General features: G+C 49.5%; 2 protein-coding genes across 4 annotated transcripts in view; both read left to right on the top strand.

Annotated features, from left to right (window-relative positions):
- Positions 1–1799, top strand: part of LOC134025485 (echinoderm microtubule-associated protein-like 1) — a 6861-nt gene extending 5062 nt beyond the window's left edge. For all 3 annotated transcript variants that reach the window (XM_062468527.1, XM_062468526.1, XM_062468528.1), the window contains exons 5-7: positions 190–224; positions 455–481; positions 882–1799. In XM_062468527.1, coding sequence (XP_062324511.1) covers positions 190–224; positions 455–481; positions 882–1171 — 352 coding nt within the window. In that variant the 3' untranslated portion in view covers positions 1172–1799. The remainder of the gene's footprint in view (positions 1–189; positions 225–454; positions 482–881) is intronic.
- Positions 1800–12454: 10655 nt separating this feature from the next.
- The window catches only part of evlb (Enah/Vasp-like b), a 24811-nt gene continuing 12265 nt past the window's right edge, over positions 12455–25000 (top strand). Inside the window, 1 exon segment of the mRNA XM_062468361.1 lies at positions 12455–12856. Within this exon segment, the coding sequence (XP_062324345.1) occupies positions 12768–12856 (89 nt within the window). The 5' untranslated portion in view covers positions 12455–12767.

The following is a 25000-nucleotide window of genomic DNA, read 5'->3' on the forward strand; positions in this document are numbered from 1 at the left end:
GCACTCTCGGCTTCCTGGAACTGAACTGCATCAACCAGGCTCTTTCAACGTGAACGTTGCGCTTTCAACATCAAGTGTTAATTGTTTGATGTGGTGTCACACAACTGTATCGAAAGTATGCACAGTATGTGACTCACCTCTCTGTTGTTGTTCTCCCCCTCCCCCCCCCTCCTCCTTGCATACTTGCAGCGGCAGCAAAGCCAAGGAGCCTGCAGTAAGTGTAGGTAAGAGATTGCTTCTATCAGGCTGTGGTAGTACGCTCTGTTGGCCAGCAGGTAGAAGCTTAAGAGGACCCTGTGGGGGAAAATGGCATCATTAACTAAATGCGAAACAGCTGCAGCTTAGATTGTTGTTGCTTTAGCCAGTGGGCAGTAAATGCTGTGGCATCAGTTTGGTGTGCCTGGTGCAAATTGGGCCCATGTACTCAGCTGGTGTGTCTGTTTGTTTCTTGCAGGGTCAAGGCGTGTGACACACTGCAAAGGTAGGCCTCAGTCCTGTCTGTGGAGGAGACCACATCCCCTGTGTCACCTTTAGCCTAGCCGCACAACCTGTCGCATTCTTTACCAGCGTCACTTCCTCCTGGTCTAGTCAGGAAGACTGAATGTGTGCTGTGTTGGAACACTCCGTTTATGCTTATTTCTCATTTCCTCCATGTCTCACCATGACCACCTTGTCTGCTTGACCCTCCTCCCACCTCCTCCTCCCCCTCCTCTCCTCTCCTGTCCCCCTCCTCTCCCCCTCCCTTTCCTCCCCCCTCCTCCGCCTCCCCCTCCCCCCCTGCTCGTTCACACCCCCACCCCCCTCCCCTCGTCACCTTACCTCACATCCTGTTTCCTCCGTTCGTCCATCGCCCCCTCCCCTCCCCTCACGTCTTCACTTAGTGACTATGCAGATCTATCTGAGCCCCCTCACAAGAAGGACTGGATCTTCTGAGGCGCCCAAATCAGCACCTACCGTCCCCAACACCCGCCCCACAGAGCCACCCTCCGCCCCCCACCCCAAGGCAGGCTCCAGCAAAGACCAGGCCAGACCAGAGACCCACAAAACAGCCTCAGCCTTCAACCTCCCCCTCCAGAAAAGTACCACCCAGAATACATACTCTCACATGGACACACTCAGCTACAAAAGCCCTATCAAATCACCTAGCCAGTACTTCCAAATATGTTACTAGTGTGTAGGCTAGGCGAACGAGGAGGTTTTTAACGTCTTTTAACGTTTTTCCTTGGGTCTTTCATTTTTCCTTGGTATAGTTCCGTTTAGGGTTGCATAGTGCGATAATCGGTTTCTGAACCTGGCGTTAGACAGGACTTCCACAGCGAGCTAGGGAACTTGATTGAGGACTGTTGAAAATGCTGTTCAAATCTTTTAATGTTTGAAGGCAAATGATAATAGGGGGGAAGCTTGTCTACAGTCGAGGGAAAGAGTGACTGTGAAGAAGTCGTGTTGATTAGGTATTTGATTTGAGTTTTGAATGTTGTTTGCATTACCTAACATAGTAGTAGATAACACAAGACGATCTAGTACTATTATAGAAGTCTAGCACTAGTAGTTTTTTGCCTCTCCACTTTCATAACTATTTACTTTTCTTAAAACCAAACACCCGTTTTAAAAAGTGTTTTTTACCTTCTCTCTGTTGGTGAAGTCTTGATTGTCTGTGTGGATAATTGTGTGAGTCAGTGTCAGTAGAGTGTATGAGTGTGCATTAGTACTCTCCTATAAGTCAGTTCTGTTTTTGCTTTTTGTTCCATGTTTCTGTCAGCTGCTATGCCAGCTGCTAATAAACATTTCAGTTTTCTCCATCTCTGGGTCTATAGTTTTCTGTTTCTGCTACAGTAGAGAAGAGGCAGGTGCAGTAGACGTGTTCATAGCACCCTCCTGTGGACAATAAGTAGGACAGGCATTCATTTTATTATTATTTTATACATAACATCTAAACCCTGATGGTGTTTTTACATCAACCTTAAGCACTCCTCCTGCTGGACAGAAGATGACACTGCGCCTGGCTCTGAGACGGCGTTGCCCTGAGCGACGCTTGTGGAGGCCAAGGACTCTATGGAGAATATAACTGGGAGGACACGATAAATGCACCTTAAACCACACCGTTCAAACGGATCAGTTCTGTTTCACAGCCTACACGTGTATTACAATCAGTGCTATTTATGTTTTGTTTACTGGTTTATAATTAGTATGCCCCTTATTATTGATCTTCATTAATTGGCCTATTGATCAACGTTGTCTCTTAGTAAGTGACCTGACCTACACTAACTGGTCAATATGTCAGTTCGTCCCTTGCAGTCTAAATGGAAGGCCCATCATTTGAGGGTAGACTTGTCACCGCCTTTAAAATACTATAATTAGCAAACCGGCGTGTTTTTCATCCGTCGGCATAACAGCCAACGCTTGGCTATTCTGTATATCTATAGAAAGTATGTTTATATAAAGTGTAAATATATCCAGTAAGGTCGTTTGAAATTATTAAAACGACCTCTGAAATCTAATACATTGTTATTGAAAGTAGCCTAACTGAGAGCCTACCAACGTAAAAAGGGATAACAGGGTAAAGGCAGCCTATAGATTGCTTGAAGGTTTCGCTGAATAATGGTTGCTCATTATCATCACACAAGTGTCAAACTGCATCCGCTATAGCCGTGTATACACGCTACCCCACTGACCACACACACAGAACCCCATCTGTCTTCCAGTCAGGACTAAACAGCTGGCCAACGCACCCGAGAGATGTGCTCACCTGTCGGTAGCCTATCAACTCAAGTGGGTCTCCGTAACAACTCAATTGTGGTTGTTTCTTCAAAAGGTACGCCCTAATAAAATGATCGGTTCTTCATTAACGATTAAATTAGGCCTACACTCCGAAAAATCTTTTTTTATTTTTTTTTATTTAGGCTATTGTGTTTTTATATTTAAAAACTGATCCTATCTGCAGCACCATACCAAGGGCGCTACCGGGCAGCGAAACCACCGTGACTCAGTGCTGAATATTTTAGCAGACTAGCTCCTCTCCCTCCTACCCCCCTCTTTCGCGTCCATGCTCCCAGTGGTGGAGGAAAGGAAAGATGGCACCTCAGAAGCCGCTGTCAGCTACTATGGCCGGACTCTTGTCCCCTGGACAGTGGTCTCCAGCGCTCTGAAATGGCACCGAGAAAACTATCAAAAGCTCGAGAGAGATTGGAGAGCAAAGCGGTTTGAACAGACAAATACTGTGCCATCCATTGGTAGCATTTTCCCCACCCTAACGCCTCAGCATCTGCACATCACCCAGCAGGCTTTGTAGCATCGGCGTATTTATAGATTTACAGAAATTCATCGCCCATTCTGGACGTTGCCTGAAATAAATTCTGAGGGAGGAAAAATACGGAATCACGTCCATCCTTCAGTGACCACCACGGCGGCAAGCAAAGGAGAGAAATATGAGGTAAGAGAAAGCATGCGTTTGCTTTTCGTCTCAGTGCGTTATTAATGCACAATGAACGGTCTGCGGCGCCACTGAGATGTGCGATTTTTAGGGCGCATTATATTATTGGATTTGAAAGGATATTGCAAGATAAGCCGAAAATATCCAATTCGCTAATTCCTTTCATTTCTGCTCTCGAGGTTACTCTTAAATGCATAGGACGCTCGACGCTGGTACACAAAGGTCTTTATCTCAGAAAACATGTGCGGTTTCAACAGACCGGCATGTCTACCTGTCTGAGGGCCTTCTGAGGTGGGGCGGCATTGTGCAGCACTGTTTTCATTGAGTCGTTCCGGTGTCAAATGGAGAAAAAAATAATAATTTGGTTTAAAATAATTCCATATATACACACTGCAGAGAAATAAGCTTATACGCACAAGCGTTGGTAATACACGAAAGCATGCATCTCGCAGTGCCAGCTCTGCTCGTGATGTGTGAGTGGTCTGCAGTGAAAAAAGAGCTGTTGTCATAGAAACCAGGCTACACGTGCGGCATGAGTAACACGGTTATAAGCGCTTGTGAGCGATGCTATTTACATAGTAGAAATTCTCTTTTCTATTGAGCATTATTGCTATCGCGATATCGCACTGCACAGTATAAACTGATAACTGGATGCAAAAAACAATCAGGCACACACACACACACAATGGGTAACTGCGTTCATTGACAGGGTGGAATGTGTGTGTTGTGAACGGTAACCTTTCTGGTTATGGTTCGACCAATCAGCTTGGGCCTCAAGCACCCAATCAGACGAGGCCTCAATGCAGTTGCCTAGGACAGCACACAGCCAGGCTGTGGACAGGCTCTGCCAACCTGTCATATGATTTGTTGACTAGTCAGCTTTTTGCCCAGCCAGTATGCTCTCAGCCTATCAGCAGAGGCGTAGTTGGCACAGTTCAGTGAACCAACTTTTGGCACAGATCTACCACAGGCAGGAGGAACCCCAGGTTGAGGCTAATAGTTGTTGGCTTTGCTGTCAGCAGCCAATATGCCTGTCAGTGAGCATGTGTGTGTGTGTCTGTGAATGTGTGTGTATTTTACAGCTCATCCCAAGGTCAGAGGATAAAGTGCCAGAAGTGCCTACAGTCAGTCTGTTTGACCTCCCTAGAGTCCAGTACAGTACTGCCTGGCCCATTCCTGTTCTCCTTGCACTCTCTCTCTCTCTGGCTTCATCATCCCTCCCTCTTCGCTCCTCCCTCCTCGCCCATCCCCCTTTCACTCCCATAGCCTGTCTGTCTTGCTGCCTCTGGACATAATATAGTAAAAGTAAATACATGAGTATTTTCATAGACTGACAGCCTTCGATAGCGGGTGTGTAGTCTCTCTATCAAGTCTGACTAACATACAGTACCAGAAGATCCAAACTCCCAAACTCAGTAGAAATGTATTACACGTTCTCACTGTAGGTGGCAACATTGACTGTGACTACACATTGAACCATGCCTCCTCCTATCCTGCTTAGTTTCCTCATCTGTGTGTGAGTTTGTGTGTTTGCCTCAACGTTGGTAATGCAACAATACAAGTGTGTGTGTGTGTGTATTAGGGATCAGCATGTATTCAGGTTCCTCAGTGATTGTGAGTGCTGCTGGGCGGTGTGGCTGTCCTTCACCGTGTGCTAGTGGGACAGGAAGTGGTTGTTGCTGCTCTGTAACAGAGAGCTAACAAGCGTAGATACTGTAACAGTCAGGTCATCCATACACCCAGACAAGGTCATGTTGAGTGTATGGTTTCCAGTCAGGGCTAACATGGCCTAATGAAACCAGAAGCTAAAGTGTCGGTGCACACAAACCTACACTGTTCAACCGGACTAATGGAGTTTTTGTGGCATTTTTCACTTCCTATATTCTTGATTCTCGACTGGATTTAGGTGTAGAAATTGCATGAAGGACTGAAGTGTTTTGTGTTTTGGGGCTAACTCCCAGTTTATCCATGCCCTGCGTGCAGTGTGAGCTGTGAGGTATCCTGTGGTCTTCTCCAGTGAGCTTCAGGGAAGGATCCCGGGTCTCTTACCCCCAGATCGCTACTTCTAATCTGGGATTAAAGATGGTGCCTTTTCCCTCTCCTGGTGGGGGGGGCAATCGTGGAAGTCTAGCAATATAATAAAGAACTGAGAATGCTCTCCCTGTCTCTCTCTCTCTCTCTCTCTCTCTCTCTCTCTCTCTCTCTCTCTCTCTCTTTCTCTCTCTCTCACACACACACACACACACACTCTCTCTTTCTCTACCTCTCTCTCTGCGTCTCTCTCTCTCGGATGATCTATCCCCTTAGTAATGAGACAGCAGCTTCTCCTATGCAAATCTCCCGTTGTGACACAGAGGTAAAGCCTAAAATGAGAGGCTGCTAAGCCAATGACTAACCAAGACAGCTGATACTCTCATTAATCACACTCCTAGGTTGTACAGCTAGTTGGCGTCCACTTATCCCCATTCACACTATTGATATCGTTCTTCTGACATCGAGTAATGATCATGCAACAGTAGGATTGTGTTACACACAACACTCATCACTCTAACATAATACTGTCAGCCTCAATAGGAAATACAATAAACAGCATCTTGACTTCACCTGATCTCTGACCTTCTTTCACGCAGTTGTTTTCAGTCAGAATCTCATAATACTTCAGAAGTTTTATTTAGCAGATGCCTTTTTCCGAAGCCACATACAGGGGGGATTTGAACCTTCAACCTTCTCAACTGCACTCAAACACTTTACCACTAAGCTGGTCTGTCACCTGACTTCCATGTAGCTCTGCTTTTCCAACAGGTGCTGCAGCTATGCATCCAGCGCTCTGATCCCTGTGACTTGTCATACATGGCCAGTCCTTTTCATAACGGGGTCATTGTGTCCTGCCTGCGGGCCTCAGTCATATACCGTGCTTCGTCTATGCGTGTGGGCTTGCACTTACTAACCCCCACGCCAACTCCACAAACTTGGAAGTGAATCGTGAAAAATGTAGTTCTGACTCTGAACAAATGGCAGCTGTCGATGGCGCGTGATGGATGCGTATTGACGTGTGCGCTGGGCGTTGCCGTGGGTGACCCATATGGGGTAGTGATGGGCGTTAGGGGACCACCTCTGTAGACAGCAGAGCTTCTCAACTAAGGCAGCAGGGTTTGGTAGGAGCGGGGCAAGTTAGGCAGCTGGGCAGATTCGGTCCAGTCTGTTGTGCTTGTTTATTCCTCGGCCTACCTCTGTGGCTTTACAGGGTTAAACTAACACCTTTGATGCTAGTTCCTATTGGTCTGTTCTCCACTGCTAGGTGCTCAACATCCCCCCACAGACGTGTGGATGTGGGAAACATGTTGAGATTGACATTTTTATAGACTCTATGGAAGGCAGAACCGTTCCTGGCTAGGCAGAACCAGAACTGATACTGTCACGGTTTATGGACCTGGGATCTAAGCCAGTGTAATAACGCAGTCTGCTAAACTAATACGATTATTGTAAGCCCGTATGGCATATATGTATGTCACATGTATGTCACAGTACAACCACAAGAGAACAGTGAAGTGCATTTACATATAGTCATTTAGCAGACGCTCTTATCCAGAGCGACTTACAGTAAGTACAGGGACATTCACCCCGAGGCAAGTAGGGTGAAGTGCCCTTTACCCTATCGAACTGGCAACCTTCTGATTAATAGCCCGACTCCCTAACCGCTCAGCCATCTGACACCCTACATACAAGTATGTAGCCAGGCCATGTGTCTGCACTCCCTGTGTCAGTGTCATACAGCAGTGGTAAGGCTACATGCTTGTGTGTGTAATGTCAGAATGAGACGCTGAAGTAATCACGTCTTTATAAATGAGATAAATGAAACACAACCTCTCCTCCTTCCCCCCTAAGCGCTGTTGCCACATCCCTGTAGTGTGTGCTAATTAAAACATCAGCTCATAAAGTATGAGTCAGTAAGAGAGACAGTGTGTGTGTGTGTGTGTGTGTGTGTGTGTTTGTGTGAGGGGTGGAGAAGTCCATCTCCACTTGTCCTCCTTCCTTCATCTTCTCTTCTCCCAACTTTTCTTCTCAGCCCCTCACCTCCCCTCCTCCCCTCCTCCCCTCCCCTCCTCTCCTCATCCTCCTCATCCTCCCTTCTCCCCTCCTTCCTTCTCGCCTCATCTCATTAAGGAACCTTTTCTCTCCACATCTCCTCTCCTCCTGTCTTCTTCTGCGGCTGAGCTCATGGAGGACTCTAGGTAAGGATTATGACTCCATCTTTTATTTATGTGGTTTTGGTGGGAAGAACCAAATAACTTCAGACAGCACAGGCCACGCATTTCAATAAGCAACGGGATGACTTTTCACGATTTTCCTACGGTAGTTAACAGATTTCGCTCTTTCATTATGCAGGCTGTGTGTGTGTGTGTGTGAGGGTGTGTGTCTGAAGCAAGTCTGTTTGATGACTGTGTCTTGGCTAGTGCTGGATCTGACTGTGACAGAGTAACTGAGTCAGGAGTCAGGTGGCTGAGCGGTGAAGGAATCGGGCTAGTAACCCAAAGGTTGCCAGTTCGATTCCCGGTCATGCCAACTGACGTTGTGTCCTTGGGCAAGGCACTTCACCCTACTTGCCTCGGGGGGATTGTCCCTGTACTTACTGTAAGTCGCTCTGGATAAGAGCGTCTGCTAAATGACTAAATGTAAATGTAATGTAATGTAACTGGGTGGGTAGTGGATGAGTCACAGTGTATAGCAGGAACACGATCCTTCAATCTCAGACCCCAGTGATGAACACCCTTGAAGGCTGTGCTGAGTCTGATTGAGCAGACTGGGAAGTTTCTCTGTGTGTGTGTCTGTTTACACTACTGTTATCTTGGCAGCTGTGTATCTGGTAGTACCCCTCCCCCCTCTGTGACAGGGTAGTAAACGAGAGGTAGATGTGAGCGATGTGATTGGCTGTTGCACATGTCACTCCCATCCGATCCTCTGGCTGGCTGGCTTCTGACCTTGAAAAGCATAGTGGAACCTGACTAGAGATCAGCTCAGAGAGAGCTGCCAAAACGGAAGCATACACACACACACACACACGCACACATACACACATCCTTCATTCCCCCCCCCCCCCCCCCCCCCCCCCCCCCCCGCAGCAGGTTCATTGTTTGGCTTGCACAGTGGCACACACACACACATATGAACTGAACATACACACACAGAGGCCCACATCAAACACACACAGAAAGGGAGGTGTGTCGCTTTAAGGATTAGAATGCAATCTGCAGTCAGATTTCAACCTGCTACAGAGAGAGAGAGAGAGAGTCTGAGAGAGAGAGAGAGAGAGAGATAGGGAGAGAGAGAGAGAGAGAAAGAGAGAGAGAGATAGGGAGAGAGAGAGATTGGGGGAAGGGCAAACTGCTACCAATCAGTGGGTTTCCTTTCCCCCTTTCCTGTTCTCTCTTTCCCTGCACCCCCTCGCTCCTCTCCTCCCTCGCTCCTCTCCCCCCCCTCTCCTCTCCCCCCTCGCTCCTCTCCTCCCTCGCTCCTCTCCCCCCTCGCTCCTCTCCCCCCTCGTTCCTCTCCCCCCTCGCTCCTCTCCCCCCTCGCTCCTCTCCCCCCACGTTCCCCTCCCCCATCGCTCCTCTCCCCCCTCGCTTCTCTCCTCCCTCGCTCCTCTCCCCCCTCGTTCCTCTCCCCCCTCGCTCCTCTCCCCCCTCGCTCCTCTCCCCCCTCGTTCCCCTCCCCCATCGCTCCTCTCCCCCCTCGTTCCTCTCCCCCCTCGTTCCTCTCCCCCCTCGCTCCTCTCCCCCCTCGCTCCTCTCCTCCCTCGCTCCTCTCCCCCCCCTCTCCTCTCCCCCCTCGCTCCTCTCCTCCCTCGCTCCTCTCCCCCCTCGCTCCTCTCCCCCCTCGTTCCTCTCCCCCCTCGCTTCTCTCCTCCCTCGCTCCTCTCCCCCCTCGTTCCTCTCCCCCCTCGCTCCTCTCCCCCCTCGCTCCTCTCCCCCCTCGTTCCCCTCCCCCATCGCTCCTCTCCCCCCTCGTTCCTCTCCCCCCTCGCTCCTCTCCCCCTTCGTTCCTCTCCCCCCTCGCTTCTCTCCTCCCTCGCTCCTCTCCCCCCTCGTTCCTCTCCCCCCTCGTTCCTCTCCCCCCTCGCTTCTCTCCTCCCTCGCTCCTCTCCCCCCTCGTTCCTCTCCCCCCTCGTTCCTCTCCCCCCTCGCTCCTCTCCCCCCTCGTTCCTCTCCCCCCTCGTTCCTCTCCCCCCTCGCTCCTCTCCCCCCTCGCTCCTCTCCCCCCTCGCTCCTCTCCCCCCTCGCTCCTCTCCTCCACCCTCTCTCTCAGACTGGGCTTCCAGTCACTGTCTCCGTGCCTCTTATTTTTTTCACCCAAATCCTTCTTCAGTTCACCATCTGTGACCCTGTAGGCCTATCTGTCGATAGATCTCATCTAGTCCTCCTCTCTCTCCCTCTCTTTCTCTCCCTCCCGCCCTCCCTCCCTCCCTACATCCCTCCCTCTCCCCCTCTCTCCCCCCTCTCTCTCCCCCTCTCTCCTCCTCTCTCTCCCCCTCTCTCCCCCCTCTCTCTCCCCCTCTCTCCTCCTCTCTCTCCCCCTCTCTCCTCCTCTCTCTCCCCCCTCTCTCCCCCCTCTCTCTCCTCCTCTCTCCCCCCCTCTCCCCCCTCTCTCTCCTCCTCTCTCTCCCCCCTCTCTCCCCCCTCTCTCTCCCCCCTCTTCTCCTCTCTCCCCCATCTCTCTCTCCCCCCTCTCTCTCCTCCTCTCTCTCCTCCTCTCTCTCCCCCCTCTCTCTCCTCCTCTCTACCCCCTCTCTCTCCCCCCTCTCTCCTCCTCTCTCTCCCCCCCTCTCCCCCCTCTCTCCCCTCTCTCTCCCCTATCTCTCCCCCCTCTCTCTCCCCCCTCTCTCTCCTCCTCTCTCCCCCCTCTCTCTCCTCCTCTCTCCCCCCTCTCTCCTCCTCTCTCTCCCCTCTCTCTCTCCCCCCTCTCTCTCCTCCTCTCTCCCCCCTTTCTCCCCCCTCTCTCTCCTCCTCTCTCTCCCCCCTCTCTCTCCTCCTCTCTCCCCCCTCTCTCTCCTCCTCTCTCTCCCACCTCTCTCCCCCCTCTCTCTCCCCCCTCTCTCTCCTCCTCTCTCTGTCGCTCCCTTTCTTTCTTTCTTTCTCTCCCTTCCGCTCTCTCTCTTTCTTTCTACGTCTCATAATACTTGTTCTACTGTCAGGTACCCTGCAACACGCTAACCACACACACACACAGAACACACACACACATCCCCATGGCCCAGAGTACACTGGCTAAAGTCTTCAGACCCAGTGTCCTCACTGAGAGGTCATTGTGTCAGTGGTCACAAATCTCTCCCTCCTGATGGAGGAGAACAGAGACAGTGGGGGGGGGGGAGAGACCCATGCAGAGATGGACTTTATAATAAATGGTTAACCAGGGTGAGTAGGAGAATGTCATCAGAGTGCAAAGGTGTATTCCAGCTGCTTTTCCACAGTATTCAGTACAACAGTTACATTGTGAAAAACATAATTTGTCAGGATCTTGTTCCTCCAGACGGACTGACAGATAAACACACACACACACACACACACACACTCAGTCCAAAGCATGGTAGTCAGTCAGACAGACACTGTTAATGGAAATGAAAGGTGAAAACAATAACCCTGGTGTATTAGTGTACTAGTCACATCCTGTTTTACTGTAGTCAAAGCCCAAACAATAAACCAATCAAATATTAAGTGAACTCCCTTATAGCTCAGAACAGATGGTATACTTATACAAGGAGTGGAAGAGAGGAGTAGAGAGAGAGAGAGAGAGAGAGAGAGAGAGAGGGGTGTGGGGGGGGAGGTTGATGGGAGGATTTTCTGTTGGTCCAGATTAGTATCATGACCACTTCATTTATATCAGATATAATCTATCTTAAAGTCCACACTCATCTAGAATGGATTTTTTATGAGATTCCTGTTCCTGGTTTTATAAATAAACTCTGTCTACTAGATTATTTAACCCCAACCCATCCCTCCTGGCACATATACAGACACAGAAGAATTGTCTATGGCCTGAATTTTAGAGATTGAAATAGTACAAATAAGAAATACAATAATGTTTAGGGTCAGGATCTCTTCACAGTCTACCCAGTCTATAGAGAGAGACGAGGGCTTTGTGCTATTCATCAACATGTGCACCTTGCAATGCCCAATGTCATTAGCAGTAAAATTATATATGGTGTGTGTGTGTGTGTGGGGGGGGGGCAGCTTTGGCGCCTCTCCAGCCTGGCATGATGTCACCGTGAATTGCGAGACGCTAGAAATAAGGGAACCATCGGATGAATTAGCGAAGCGCTGCCTCTCCTCCTCTCCCCTGGCTCTGCATGGGTTAACGGGCCTCGCCTCAGCCAATCCGGTGGCTGGTAGAGGAGAGGAAGAGGGGGGGGAAGGAGGAGGGGATGAGAGGAGGGGGGGGGGAGGAGCCTGCAGGCCTGGCGTCCATCGTTCATGTCACAGCTGGGAGGGAGGGGGGGGAGAAGGGGGAGGGGGGAGAAGGGGGAGGTGGTAATCCAATGAGACACACAGAGGAGAGCCAGTGTGAGGGCAACGCCTCATAGCACCGGGATTCTCTCCCTCTAAACCCCTCCCTCTCTCCCTCTCTCTCTCTCTCTCTCTCTCTCTCTCTCTCTCTCTCTCTCTCTCTCTCTCTCTCTCTCTCTCCTCCCTCTTTCCCCTCCCTCCCTCTCTCTCAAGCGTAAAAAACCAAAGGACTCATCTCATCTCATTCAGCCCTCTCGGACACAGCTGAAGAGAGCCCTGCCATCAGTTCTCTAGATCCCACCCTTTCATTTCCCCGCTCCTTCTCTCTCTCCATATCACATCTCTTCACGATAAAGGATGCATTGGTGACAAAGGAAGGAGGATTTATTTAGTAGAATTGTTTTTTTTCTCCAGAAGAACATCTTTGTTTGGAGTTGTCTTTGTTCAGAGCTTGTCTGTAGACCCCAGCGCTGCTGCTGGTGAACTAGGTTAGTGTGTCTGTTTGGAGCCAGTGGTAGAGGTGAGAGAGTGTCGCGTGGCGGACGAGAAGAGAAGAAGGGATGCTGGCTTCTCTGTGACAGGTGCTCCACCAGCACGGCTGTTGGGGAGGACGTCGCTGAACTTTCACCTCTCCCGTTAACGAGCACGGGCCAGCACAGAGGAGCGCTCCGGCGGAGGAGAAGAGGAGCGAGGGAGGGAGGAAGGAGAAGAGGAGGAAGGGAGGACCGAGGAACGGCAAAACATCAGAACCCTCTCCTTTTTTTTGTTTTTTCTTCCTGTTTTTTCTCTCCGTCTGGTGGAGCAGGGGTGAGCTGAGTGTTGGATGGTGTGTCGGCAACATGGATATGAACCTGCAGTCTCAGCGCTTCTACTTCCCCCAGATACACTGCACCGACGCCGGCCAGCCCATCGCTGAGTTCAAAGTCAGGTAGGTTACCACGGCAGCACGGTGGGGATCTGAAACAGCTGACCAGTCCTGGTGTCTCTCCAAGATCTGGTGTCTCTCCAAGATCTGGTGTCTCTCCAAGATCTGATATCTCTCCAAGATCTGGTGTCACTCCAAGATCTGATATCTCTCCAAGATCTGGTGTCTCTCCAAGATCTGATATCTCTCCAAGATCTGGTGTCTCTCCAAGATCTGGTGTCTCTCCAAGATCTGGTCTCTCCAAGATCTGGTGTCTCTCCAAGATCTGGTCTCTCCAGATCCCACAGCCATCGTTCTCCTGTCAGAGAGGAAAACCTCTCTTCCTGCTTAGGTAGATGTAGAAGTGTCTGATAGAAAGAACCACAGTTCCTCCTATTGTTGTTTGGTAATGAATGCTGCTATCAGGTGCCTGATCTAGTGTCCCTGTTCGGGCTCCTGTGTGACTGCTTGTCCTTGTGGAGGGCTGCAGCAGAATGCTAATGTGACTGCTGCTGCTATGAGGGGTGGGGGGGGGGGGGGGGGGTGGGGTGAAGCTAGTGCTGCAGCGCCGTGGCCCTGCCAGGGACAGGGAGGAGGACACTGTCAGCGTTGTGTCCTGTCTGCCCGGGCCTGAAGGAGCACCGCTCTCCTCTGTGGCCCTTTTGTTCTCCGCCACCCTCTCTTCCTCTGCCCGAATCACCCGCCCCTCCTCTCTCCCTCTTCCTCTGCCCGAATCACCCGCCTGCCCTCTCTTCCTCCTCCCCAATCACCCGCCCCTCCTCTCTCCCTCTTCCTCTGCCAGAATCACCCGCCTGCCCTCTCTTCCTCCTCCCCAATCACCCGCCCCTCCTCTCTCCCTCTTCCTCTGCCCGAATCACCCGCCTGCCCTCTCTTCCTCCTCCCCAATCACCCGCCCCTCCTCTCTCCCTCTTCCTCTGCCCGAATCACCCGCCTGCCCTCTCTTCCTCCTCCCCAATCACCCGCCCCTCCTCTCTCCCTCTTCCTCTGCCCGAATCACCCGCCTGCCCGCCTCTCCTCCTCCTCTCTGAAACGCTCCCTGCTCCCCGACTGCCTCGCAGCTTCCCCGATATGGTCGACGCTGTTGTCATGGTTGCAGAGCGTGTAGCGGAGCATGCTCAGAAGGGTCTTCTGTTCATCTTTTGTCTTTGCGAGCAGACATGGCTGGGCTCGTGGAACGGTTGCGTACATCACCACGTCTGTGCCTTCTGCCTGAGCTCACATCTGTCCAACTGTCCCTTCATTCGTCTGTTTACCCCCTCCGTCAATCCATCCTTTCATCTCTCTGTCCATCCATTTCCCCTCTCCATCCATCCATCCATGGTTTCAGATGCTAGCGTGAGCTGGTGTGTGAGATCCTCTCACTGCTCTGATTAGAGCAGCTTTAATAGCCTCTCCTGTGGTCTTTCTCTGGTTGTGTCGTGGTAAGCAGCTTCTTTCTCTGGTTGTGTCGTGGTAAGCAGCTTGTGGAGCAGCCACGGCCAGAGGACAGGGTTTGATAGCGTGTCACTATCTGAGACTGGAGAGAAGGTGCAGAAGTCACATGTCACTGCTTTTTAATGCAGCTTTGTACACCTGTTCTTATTTAGTTATGTAAGTTAGTTATGTGTTGTTTTAATGTCATTTTAGGTGTCTTTCATGGGCGTTTGTTTCATTTAGTTTTTGAGCCAAGACAATTTTTAATCATTACATGATAGACAACATTTTTTCATCTTGAATCTAGCTTGTACACAACGAACACCAGTTGTTAGTTTTGTTCAACAGGTTTCTCGTTAGGAAGGCGGTGAGAGAGAACAGAGAGACAATAGATGGAAAGAAATTATTCTTATGAAAAAGATTCCTGTTTCCACTTCTGCCCAGCACCTGTCTACCTGCTCAGAACTTGACTTGTTGAGAAAAGCACTCATGCTTTGAAGATATTAAAGCGTTTTTTTAAATAAGCTTTATATTCAGGGGAGCATTCCACCCCCTTGTGTTAACGTTTCATAAAGGGGATCTTATGCTATCGTCAGTCCCCAGCTGAAACACTGGAGTTGGGTGGAACCCTCACAGTCTCTCTGATTAAGAGTGAATGAATGCAAATGAACTGACTGCGTTGTATCTCAGTGTCTCCTTGTCTATAAACAGACACATTGCTCATTGTACCATCCCACTAGTTGTGTGTGTGTGTGTGTGTGTGTGTATATATGTGGGTGTGTGTGTGACAGTAGCCACAGAGATTTGGAATCGAGATTCATATTTAAGCATCAGAAGGCTACCTTGGAGCAATTACTGTAATACAGAATCAATACAGAGGTTATTAGCACAGAGAGGGAGGGAGAGGGGGAGGTAGGGAGAGGGGGAGAGGGGGAGGGAGAGGGGGAAGAGGATAAAAGTATAACAGCTAGAGAAGGAGAGAGGGAACTGGGAGAGACTGAACACATGGGAGAGAGAGAGGGGAGGGGTGAGATGAGTGAGGCTGGAGGAGAGAGGGGGATGGTGAGAAAGACAAGAGTAAGCAGAAGAGAGGATGGAGGAAGGGAAGAGAAACTGGGAGGCAGGGATGTGGAAGGAGACATGGGGGTTTGGTGGGTAGGCCGTCCAGTACTGGATACAGTTCTGAAGATGGTGGACGGGGAAGGGCGGAACACGCCTTAGACAAGCCTTTGTGAGGAGTTGTGGGATTTGTGCGCCTGCCTGGCTTCCATGGCGACGGAGGCTGCGCATCCCGGTCTGAAGCCAGGTAACCATGACGACCGGCCTCAGACAACGCCACGGGAGCGTACACACAGTGTGTCCTCCCTCTCCCTATTCCTCTGAACACCAGGAGAGAAAACCTAACCTTTTACGGCGCGCGTGTGTGTGTCTGTGTGTGTGTGTGTGTCTGTGTGTGTGTGTGTGTGTGTGTGAGTCAGTGGGGCACGGACACTCTGTCAAGACACAGAGAGGGAGAAAAGATGCTCCTTTTTTTTCCCAGACCCAACACCCTCCCTCTTTAAACTCTCCTCAGATATGAGGAGAGGAGTCAGGTGGCTGAGCGGTTAGGGAATCGGGTTAGTAATCTGAAGGTTGCCAGTTCGATTCCTGGCCGTGTCAATTGACGCTGTGTCCTTGGGCAAGGCACTTCACCCTACTTGCCTCAGGGGGAATGTCCCTGTACTTACTGTAAGTCGCTCTGGATAAGAGCGTCTGCTAAATGACTAAATGTAAATGTAAATATGAAGGTCATCTGATTCTATGAGAATAAACTGTCTCCCCTCCCCTCCCAAATCACCCGCAGACAGATGTCCAGAAACCTGGCCTCCACAGCTCAGGCTTTATCTTTACACATCGTTGGATCCCCACACCTAAATCCTACTGTACGCTACAGTACATTATTACTTGGGGATTATGTCCTGTCGTGTCTGACTATGATGAACTCAAAGGGTAATATTGTGGGCGGAGAATACAGAACAATGTTGCTGTTCTCTTCTAGAAGGTGAAAGAGCCTCAGTCAATGTTATATATCACAGAACACAATCCAGAACGTTCTAGTTATGAATTATGTCCTTTACAACATGGTAAGATGTGTCTTTGACATTTTCAATTCAATTTCATAAATTTAAATGTCATTCAATTCATTTAGTTGACCCAGAAGAATATTCAAGTTCCGAATGATTAAAACATGTAGAATATTACCCCTTGCAGCCGTGACAAATCAGAAACATGATTTAGTTGTTTTAAGGTAAATGATTGACACTGTTGGCCTGTCTAGCATCAGTGTTGGAGGCTGGGTGATGGATGGTGGGTCAGAGAGGCAGGGTAGTCCAGGGAACTCTCTGGGAAGGCTTACATGCAGGCATTGTTGTGCCTCGCTAGTAGAGAGAACGCTTACACTAATGGCCTCGAAAGTAACATAGATCAAATGTAAACATGCTGTGTAAGTGTGTGTGTGGGTTCCTCGCCATGGTTACTGACTCCAGTTAAATCGTCGTTAAATGGCATCGTCGGGAGAGAGTGGCCTCAGGGCAGGTCGTCTGGTATCTCTCTCTCTCTCCCAGAGAGAAAGCAGCTTTCTCTGGACAGCGTGCGATCACCCGCCCCTACTGTTCCTCCTGCCCCTGTGTTTCACCTCCACCAAATGGAGACCCATGCATTTTTAACCCCCCTCCCCGCCTCAGGCACAACACTTTCTCTCTCTCACGCACTCTCTCCCTCTCTCTTTCTTTCCTGTTCTCTCTCTCCCCCCTCTCTTCCCCTCCCCCCTTTCTTTCTCTTTCTTTTTCACTCGCTCCCCCCCCCTCTCTTTTTCTTTCTCAGTATGGAGTCTGAGCGCCTTTGCTCTTGTGTTTGATTGGTCAACTCATGCTGAGCTTCTGGGGTTGACTGATTGATACACACACACACGCTTATCCCAAACACACACACACTTACTGTACACACACACACACCAATACCACCGTTGTTAGGTTCTCTAATGCGTTTTGAAGCCTAACTGCTGTTTCAGGTCCAGGTAGACCCAGCCCCAGGCCCTCTCTGTGTGAAACAGTCCAGTGAACAAACACATTAAGAACAGATCAGCTCAGCAAGGCATCAGAACAGGAATGTCTGCCCGTCTCTGCGTACGGCGCCCGTCTCTGCGTACGGCGCCCGTCTCTGCGTACGGCGCCCGTCTCTGCGTACGGCGCCCGTCTCTGCGTACGGCGCCCGTCTCTGCGTACGGCGCCCGTCTCTGCGTACGGCGCCCGTCTCTGCGTACGGCGCCCGTCTCTGCGTACGGCGCCCGTCTCTGCGTACGGCGCCCGTCTCTGCGTACGGCGCCCGTCTCTGCGTACGGCGCCCGTCTCTGCGTACGGCGCCCGTCTCTGCGTACGGCGCCCGTCTCTGCGTACGGCGCCCAGCCTTAAAAAGAGAGTCAGGTGGCTGAGAGGTTAGAGAATTGGGCTAGTAATCAGAAGGTTGCCGGTTCGATTCCTGGCCGTGCAAAATAATGTTGTGTCCTTGGGCAAGACACTTCACCCTACTTGCCTCGGGGGAATGTCCCTATACTTACTGTAAGTCGCTCTGGATAAGAGTGTCTGTGTCACGGCCACAGCCGTGCCCCCCTGTTGTTTTTGGTTTTGCCCTGACCTAGTGTTTCCCTGTCATTGTCTTCACCTGTGTCTCGTTCTCGTTAGCTTCATTGTGTCCACCTGTGTGTTGTTTGGTTCTGTATTTAGGTTCCTGTTTTGTGTCCAGTCTTTGTCTTGTCCTTACTACCCATGTCCCAGTGAGTACCCGTTCTGTGTCCCTGGCTTTTTCGAGAATAAACCCTTTTTTTTCAGTATAGCTGCGTACTCCCTTGCATTTGGGTCCTACCCCACCTCACACCGTGACAGTCTGCTAAATGACTAAATGTAAATGTTAAAAGTCCTTCAGTTCTTGCACTTTTTTCTCTTTTAAACAATGTTGTTTTCAGTTCATCCATGACAGTGAAAAGAGTTGGGCTGAAGGAAGAGCTGCTTGTGTTGGACTGGTCCGGGCTGAACCCATACTGTGCTACTGTTTCAACAGCTCTCTCACTTCTAGGGATTTACCAGTCTGTATAATGACGAGAGGGTGGCCTAGCGTTTAAATCCCCACTTTTTATAGTTTATAAGTTTATAGAGTTATAGTTTTCTCCCTGCTTTCTTGTCTTAAAATCAAGCCACAGACCTTTATTGGCTCCTACGTTCTGCCAGGTGTGTGGTGTCTTCCCTCAGGGTGATGTGTGAGAACGTTTGGACCGAGGCCAGTGCTGTCGACTTCACAGCGGAGAGGATGAGCTGACTGTGCAGATTAGCGCGTATCGGAGGATTTCTATGATGCTGTATGTTGGCACTGCATGACAGTCTCACGAAGATGATGCTGTGCGTACCCCCACATGTTGATGACAACATGACTCCTGGTCATTCTGAGTTCTGTTCTTTTAGCTGACTGGAATCCCGCAGGAACCCATGGAGTCGACCACGCAACTATTTTGAACCTCACTTTGTCCTCGTTCAGGTAATCTCAGTTGAAGAGTTCTCCAGCTCTCCTTCTCGTCACAGTAAACCGTGGATTGTCCACAGGTTCTGTTCCCCTTGAAACTCACTCATCCTCCTTCTCTCTGCTTCTCAGTGTGTTGCATAGCTGGGGAAAACTCTTAAATGCTTTCTGTTATCTGTGGGGAAGCTGTAAAGAGCGCATATCTCTCCGCTCTCTTTACAGGCTTATTAGCTGGAATTAAACCATAAATTCAAAGAGGTTTACAATCCCAGGACTCGGCTTTCTACACTGCCGCTCCCGTCGCTGTCGACCTCCATTCACTGTGTTTCCCATCCCGGGTAGTCTGAGAACGAGAGAAGACCTGGAGCAGAGAGGACACCCGTCGTAGACAAAGCCCAGGGAGATAAACATGTGGTCAAGGTCTGCCACCAAGCCAGCAGGGCTGTCCCATCTCACGGAACACAGTGGGGGCTGTAAAAGCTGGGTAATGAGCAGCGATTGTGACAGTCTACTCCCGTTCTCCATCCTGTCGACCTCCCCCGCCCCCTCCCTCCTGTAATTAAAGAGCCGGCCGTCTGAAAGACCCTGGCTTTCATGGGTTTTTTATTTATATCACACTGCTCATTCATCTTTCCTCCTCAGCGATATTTTCTAGGCCAAAGCGAATATTCCACTCCAGTTGTCATGCCAACAAATTAGCGTGCTCTTGCGTGGTCTCCGCAGTCTGCAACGGAGTCTGGGCATAAGTGTATTTGAATGAACGTGTGTTTGTGTGTGGGTAGTATCATGGTCTCCCGGTACTTTCTGTTTCATCTTTTACATAGACACAACCAAACACAGTATAGACAGTGTTCCTGAGACATACTAGATTTTATATTAATATATACATATATTCTCTGTGGATTGCTCTCTTACACACACACACACAAGCACAAATGGTACACTCACACACGTCCAAATGCACAACTTGAGACTTCAAACCCCATAGGAACACAACCACTGACTAACAAAGACTACATTTCCAGACTTTAGACAAATGCACTGCGCCAGACACAAACACACTCCTACAGCATTCTAGTCTGCAGGAAAACAGGACTTCTAGATTTGCTCTTATCCAAACAGTCTGTAAGGAAGCAATCATTGCAGGCACACTGTATCCTAATTTGAGTTATTTTAGGACATACATAAAAAAAAAAAAGCTAAAGTTTGTATGTCTTCTGTCGAAGGAAATCATATTCTATCTTTCCTCTCCCTGCTCCCCCCCCCCCCCCCCCCCTTTCACCAAACCTCAAATACGCAAGCAAGAAAGCTGCTTATATAACTGGCTTCCAAAAACAGCCTGACTCATAATTTTGACTGCGCAGTGCCATGTTTCAGTCGACTTTCAGAGAGATATTTTCATTGGCGCGCACAAACACACACAGACACAGACTAACACACACATGCACATCTGTTTTCCCGGATCCGTACACTTTATAAACCATATAGCTGAACCATTAGAAGACAGTGTACTATACTGACCTCAGACCAGGGTTTATATCCAACCATGACCCACTACCACATTACAGTAAGAGAGCAAGGCTTGAGTCATTAAGGTTATTGGCCCTGTTGTCAGATGTGTCCATTAAGCGTTGTTTATCACATTGTCTATTAAAGCCGAGCTTACAAAGATCCTTAATCTCATCATAAATGTGGGCCACGGTTATAAATGTTTCAGCTATCAGCTGTTCTGCTTTCTGCTACTTTGATGTTTGATGCAGTGCACAGAGACACATTTTCATTATGCAGCTCCTTTGGCTGGCATCCGTAAGCAAACATCTCAGGCAAAAACAATCTCTGTTCTTGTGTTCTGGATCACGGAGAGAATTTTGTAAAAGAGCTAAAAGACAATTTGTGGTGCTGGTTGTCCTGCCAGCGAGGGCTCTGGTTTTTTGGCGGTTGTCTTTGAGCAGCTGGCTAGCGAACACAAAGACGTGTTTTGTCGGCCCCTCTCCCTCAGGCTTCCTCTGATACCAAGGAGCTGACGGAGGCTGCAGCCAGAGCAGGCCTGGAACCTATGAGAATCATTTGATGCTGGGATTTACGGAACATAAATTACATGGGGGGTGCATTTTAGGGCAGGGCTGTATTGTGTATTACCAAGAAGTGCACCTCCTGCTAACTCTGACTAGGAAAGTGCCACATGCATAAAACTTACTCTGGTTACTCATACTAGTCCCCTTGATGTACAGTAAGAATCATTTGATGCTGGGATGTACAGAACAGACATTACATGGGGGGGGGGGGGGAACATTTCAGGGCAGGGCTGTGTTGTCTTGCCAAGAAGTGAAATTCTGATCCCAAAAATTCAATAAAAAAAGATTCAAGCTTCAGAAATTCAAACAGAACAAATTCAGGCTGCTCAAATTCGAATGGTGAAATTCAGATCCCAACAATTCCACACAAAAAAATTCAAGCTGAAAGAATTTGAGCCGAAAAAAACTGTGGTTGCGCGCCACAAATAAATCAATGTTAAGGGAAACACTGCGGTGCCTCATAGGAACAACCTACGCTTCACCGCGTCTGCAGAGCAGCATGCTAGCTAGCTTCTTCTAGCTTTTGGCTAGCTAGCTAAAAGCTAGAAGAAGCTAGCTAGCTTCTGTGTCTGTACAGGTCTATAACTCCCCACCTAGGTTGTGAGGGGGAAACAAGCTCATTCCCACCTCTCTGGGCTGGGCTTTCCCTGGGGATGGTGTTGAGGCTGAAGGGAAGGGACTGGAGTGTTAATAAGAAGCGCCGACCTCGGAGGAGAATCATCCGCTTTGCAAATGTGCGTCATCATGTTCCGTGTGTGCCTTCTCTGATTGAGTGTGACAGAGGAGAGTTAGAAAGACAAAGGTATTGTTTGGTGGTCCCTGGAGTATTCACCCATGCAGCAAGACTCACACATTGACACACTCACACACACTCACTCACACACACTCACACACTCTCTCCCTACTGGTTCTGGTGGCAGAGATCAGTGGCAGCCATTACTCTGCTCTGCCATACATCGTACATCAGAATAGAGAACCTAATAAAAGAGGTGTGTATTTCTCTGTGTGTGTGTGTCTGTGTTCCTTTTGATTTATAGGCATTGCACTTAACAGTTTGTCACATATTGAATAAGGGAGTCAGGTGGCTGAGCGGTGAGGGAGTTGGGCTAGTAATCTGAAGGTTACCGGTTCGATTCCCGGCTGTGCCAAATGATGTTGTGTCCTTGGGCAAGGCACGTCTCCCGACTTGCCTCGGGGGGAATGTCCCTGTACTTACTGTAAGTCGCTCTGGATAAGAGCGTCTGCTAAATGACTAAATGTAAATGATGTAAATGAATAACAGGGAGATTAATAACATGGTGACACTGAGATAACGGAGGGCCTTCTTGATGACTCACCAGAGCGTGCTATAACAGTGCTCTGTCAGTATCAATGTCACTGTCAGTCTGTGTGTGTGTCGGGGCGCTGGAGGGACTGGCTCATCTCAGGTCTGAACCAGGCCATTAGACAGAGTCAGCTCAGCTGGGTCTCTCGAGTGATGTGCTCCCCATGGGATGGTTTGCAACCCATTAACCTACAGTATATTCTTCCTTCTGCTCACGTAGAACGCACACACATACAGACAGACACACACATATACACACACACAGACATAACCCTGCATCTGGCGTAGCCCACACACAGACACAACACGCTGGACTCAGGAAAGATAACTCTGCACACTAATCCATCAAATCAGTTTAAGGCAGTTTTATCTCCCAGTAAATGACCTTAGCTGGCTGTATAATGGGGTCGGACGTCAGTTACATATCTGTTGGTTGAACCTTTACCCAGGCTTCTCCCTGTGTTCAGATCACATCTCTCCCTGAAGACACACCCGGCCTAGTCATGTGTGCTGCTCACGTTTTGTTTTACTCAGGGTCACTATCACCCACGCAAGCACACCGCACACATGCAAACGTAAACACCTAAGCACATACACAAGCACACCGCACACATGCAAACGTATACACCTAAGCACATACACAAGCACACACAATGACACAGGAGGGAATGTGTATGAGACCACCAGGGTGTTTTTAAAGACGCAGGAACCGCAGTGGTTACAGATCCCCTACAGCTGTTACTGACCTGATTCTCCGGGAGATGTCCACATAGTCCACTGTCCAAGTGCTCTTTGTATACATGCGTGTGAATGTGTGTGCATGCGTGTGTGTGTGTGTGTGTGTGCGGTCTGGACATGAGACAGTGCAGGACTGTCTTCGAGCTGTTGTCAGAACCACGGTGAGCTGTGTGTACTGAGAAGCAGAGAAACTGTGGAGGACACAAGGCCTGAAGGCCGGCTGTGACAAAACACATTAAGAAACTCAAATGCTACACACACACACACACACACACACACGCGCATTTGGGATTCCTCACAGCTCGCGACAGATCATTGCATTTCTCCCAGAGAAGAGTACTTCAAAGGTTGTGATGATTCCTCGACTGTGTTCTGTCTTGTTTTGGGGAAATTCAGGGAAGTTCTTTCACAAACACACAAATAGACGGTAAGAAAACTATAGGGACTAGGGGCATAAGCCCTAATTTCTGTTCCTGTTCTGAGGAGCTGTCAGATTGCCTGAGCAAAGTGTCTAAACAGTGATCAGGGGTTTATGATGCACCTGTATGGAAGCTGTGTATCTTCAGCTCTGATCCTGGATCTCCTTCAGCACTGCTGTGGCTGCAGGTGGCTTCAACACCTTCACCGATTATCCTTGGTGATTGATTATCACCGGTGTTGGTGTTATGCTGGCTTCCGTACGAGGTGCGTGTGTGTGCCATGCAGGTGGGAGCACTCTTAGTAGCGTGTCTCCGCGTTGACAGACCGTGGTTTTGCACCTGTGATCAGGAATGATAAGCAGGTATATTTAGCTCCCGGAGATGACAGCGGAAGCAGAAATAGAACCAGGAGATCAGTCCTGTGACAGTGCTGGTTAGTGTGAAGCCTAAAGCATGATTCTCCCATCCAAGCACCTAGGAGCGTGAAGATAGAAGCTTCAGAGATTTCAGAAGATGGGGTCAGATGGCTGAGCGGTTAGGGAGTCGGGCTATTAATCATAAGGTTGTTGGTTCGATTCCCGGCTGTGCCAAATGACATTGTGTCCTTGTGCAAGGCACTTCACCCTACTTGCCTCGGGGGAATGTCCCTGTACTTACTGTAAGTCGCTCTGGATAAGAGTGTCTGCTAAATGACTAAATGTAAATGTAAGAACGACAGGAGCGAGCGATGGAGTGGAGAGCAGAGGGAAACTGAAGCGAGAGAGAGAGAGAGATATAGGCATAAAACTGGTGAGTGAACGTTCCATTAACCCTGCGATGACCCCAGGTCCCTGAGGGAGACTCCTCCGATGTCATCTGTGGGACTGTGAGAGAGAGACAGAGAGAGAGAGTAAAGGAGTGACAAAGGCACAAGTGGATGAAGAGACTCAAACGTAAGAGACTTACAGCAGAAGGAAAACTGTTTTCCCGAGTCCTCAGCTGAGGAGAAAAGATGTGCAGGTGTGGAGCAGGAGGGTGGGGGCAGCTGCTGTACGAGACGTCTAAAGGAGAAGAGGGTATGGGTGCATCTGGGGGCGCACATCAACATTAACTTCAGGAGTGATGAATAATCGATGTGCTTGCGCATGTTGGGTGTGTGTGGGTATGAGTGTGTGTGTGTGTGTGTGCTGTCAGAGGTAGTGACGCTGAGCCCGGGTGAAGGAGCAGACATGCTAGCCCCACTACTGCTGCAGACAGGACCAACAGACCCACAGTTAGCTCCACACAGTCATGTAGAAAGATCTAGAAATTCGAATTTTACGTTTCTGTTTATGCCCATTTATCCCTATTTCCTCTGGGCAGGACAAAAAGTGTGTGTGTGTGTGATCCACATACACACACTGTGTGTGTCCATCCTGCTGTCAAGGTGAACTCAACATCTGACTTATTCATGTCCTGAAGAGCTGTTGTTAATTTTTCAAATGGCGTGGCACATAATTGTTAGTGAGTTTGTTAGATGCCTCTTCCAACTCTTTTATCCTCCTCTCTCTCCTTATCTACCTCTCCTCTCCCTCTCCTCTACCTCTCCTCTACCTCTCCTCTACCTCTCGCTCTCCTCTAACTCTCCTCTACCTCTCCTCCACCTCTCCTC

The sequence above is a fragment of the Osmerus eperlanus genome, chromosome 8, assembly GCF_963692335.1.
Source record: "Osmerus eperlanus chromosome 8, fOsmEpe2.1, whole genome shotgun sequence".
NCBI lineage: Eukaryota > Metazoa > Chordata > Actinopteri > Osmeriformes > Osmeridae > Osmerus > Osmerus eperlanus.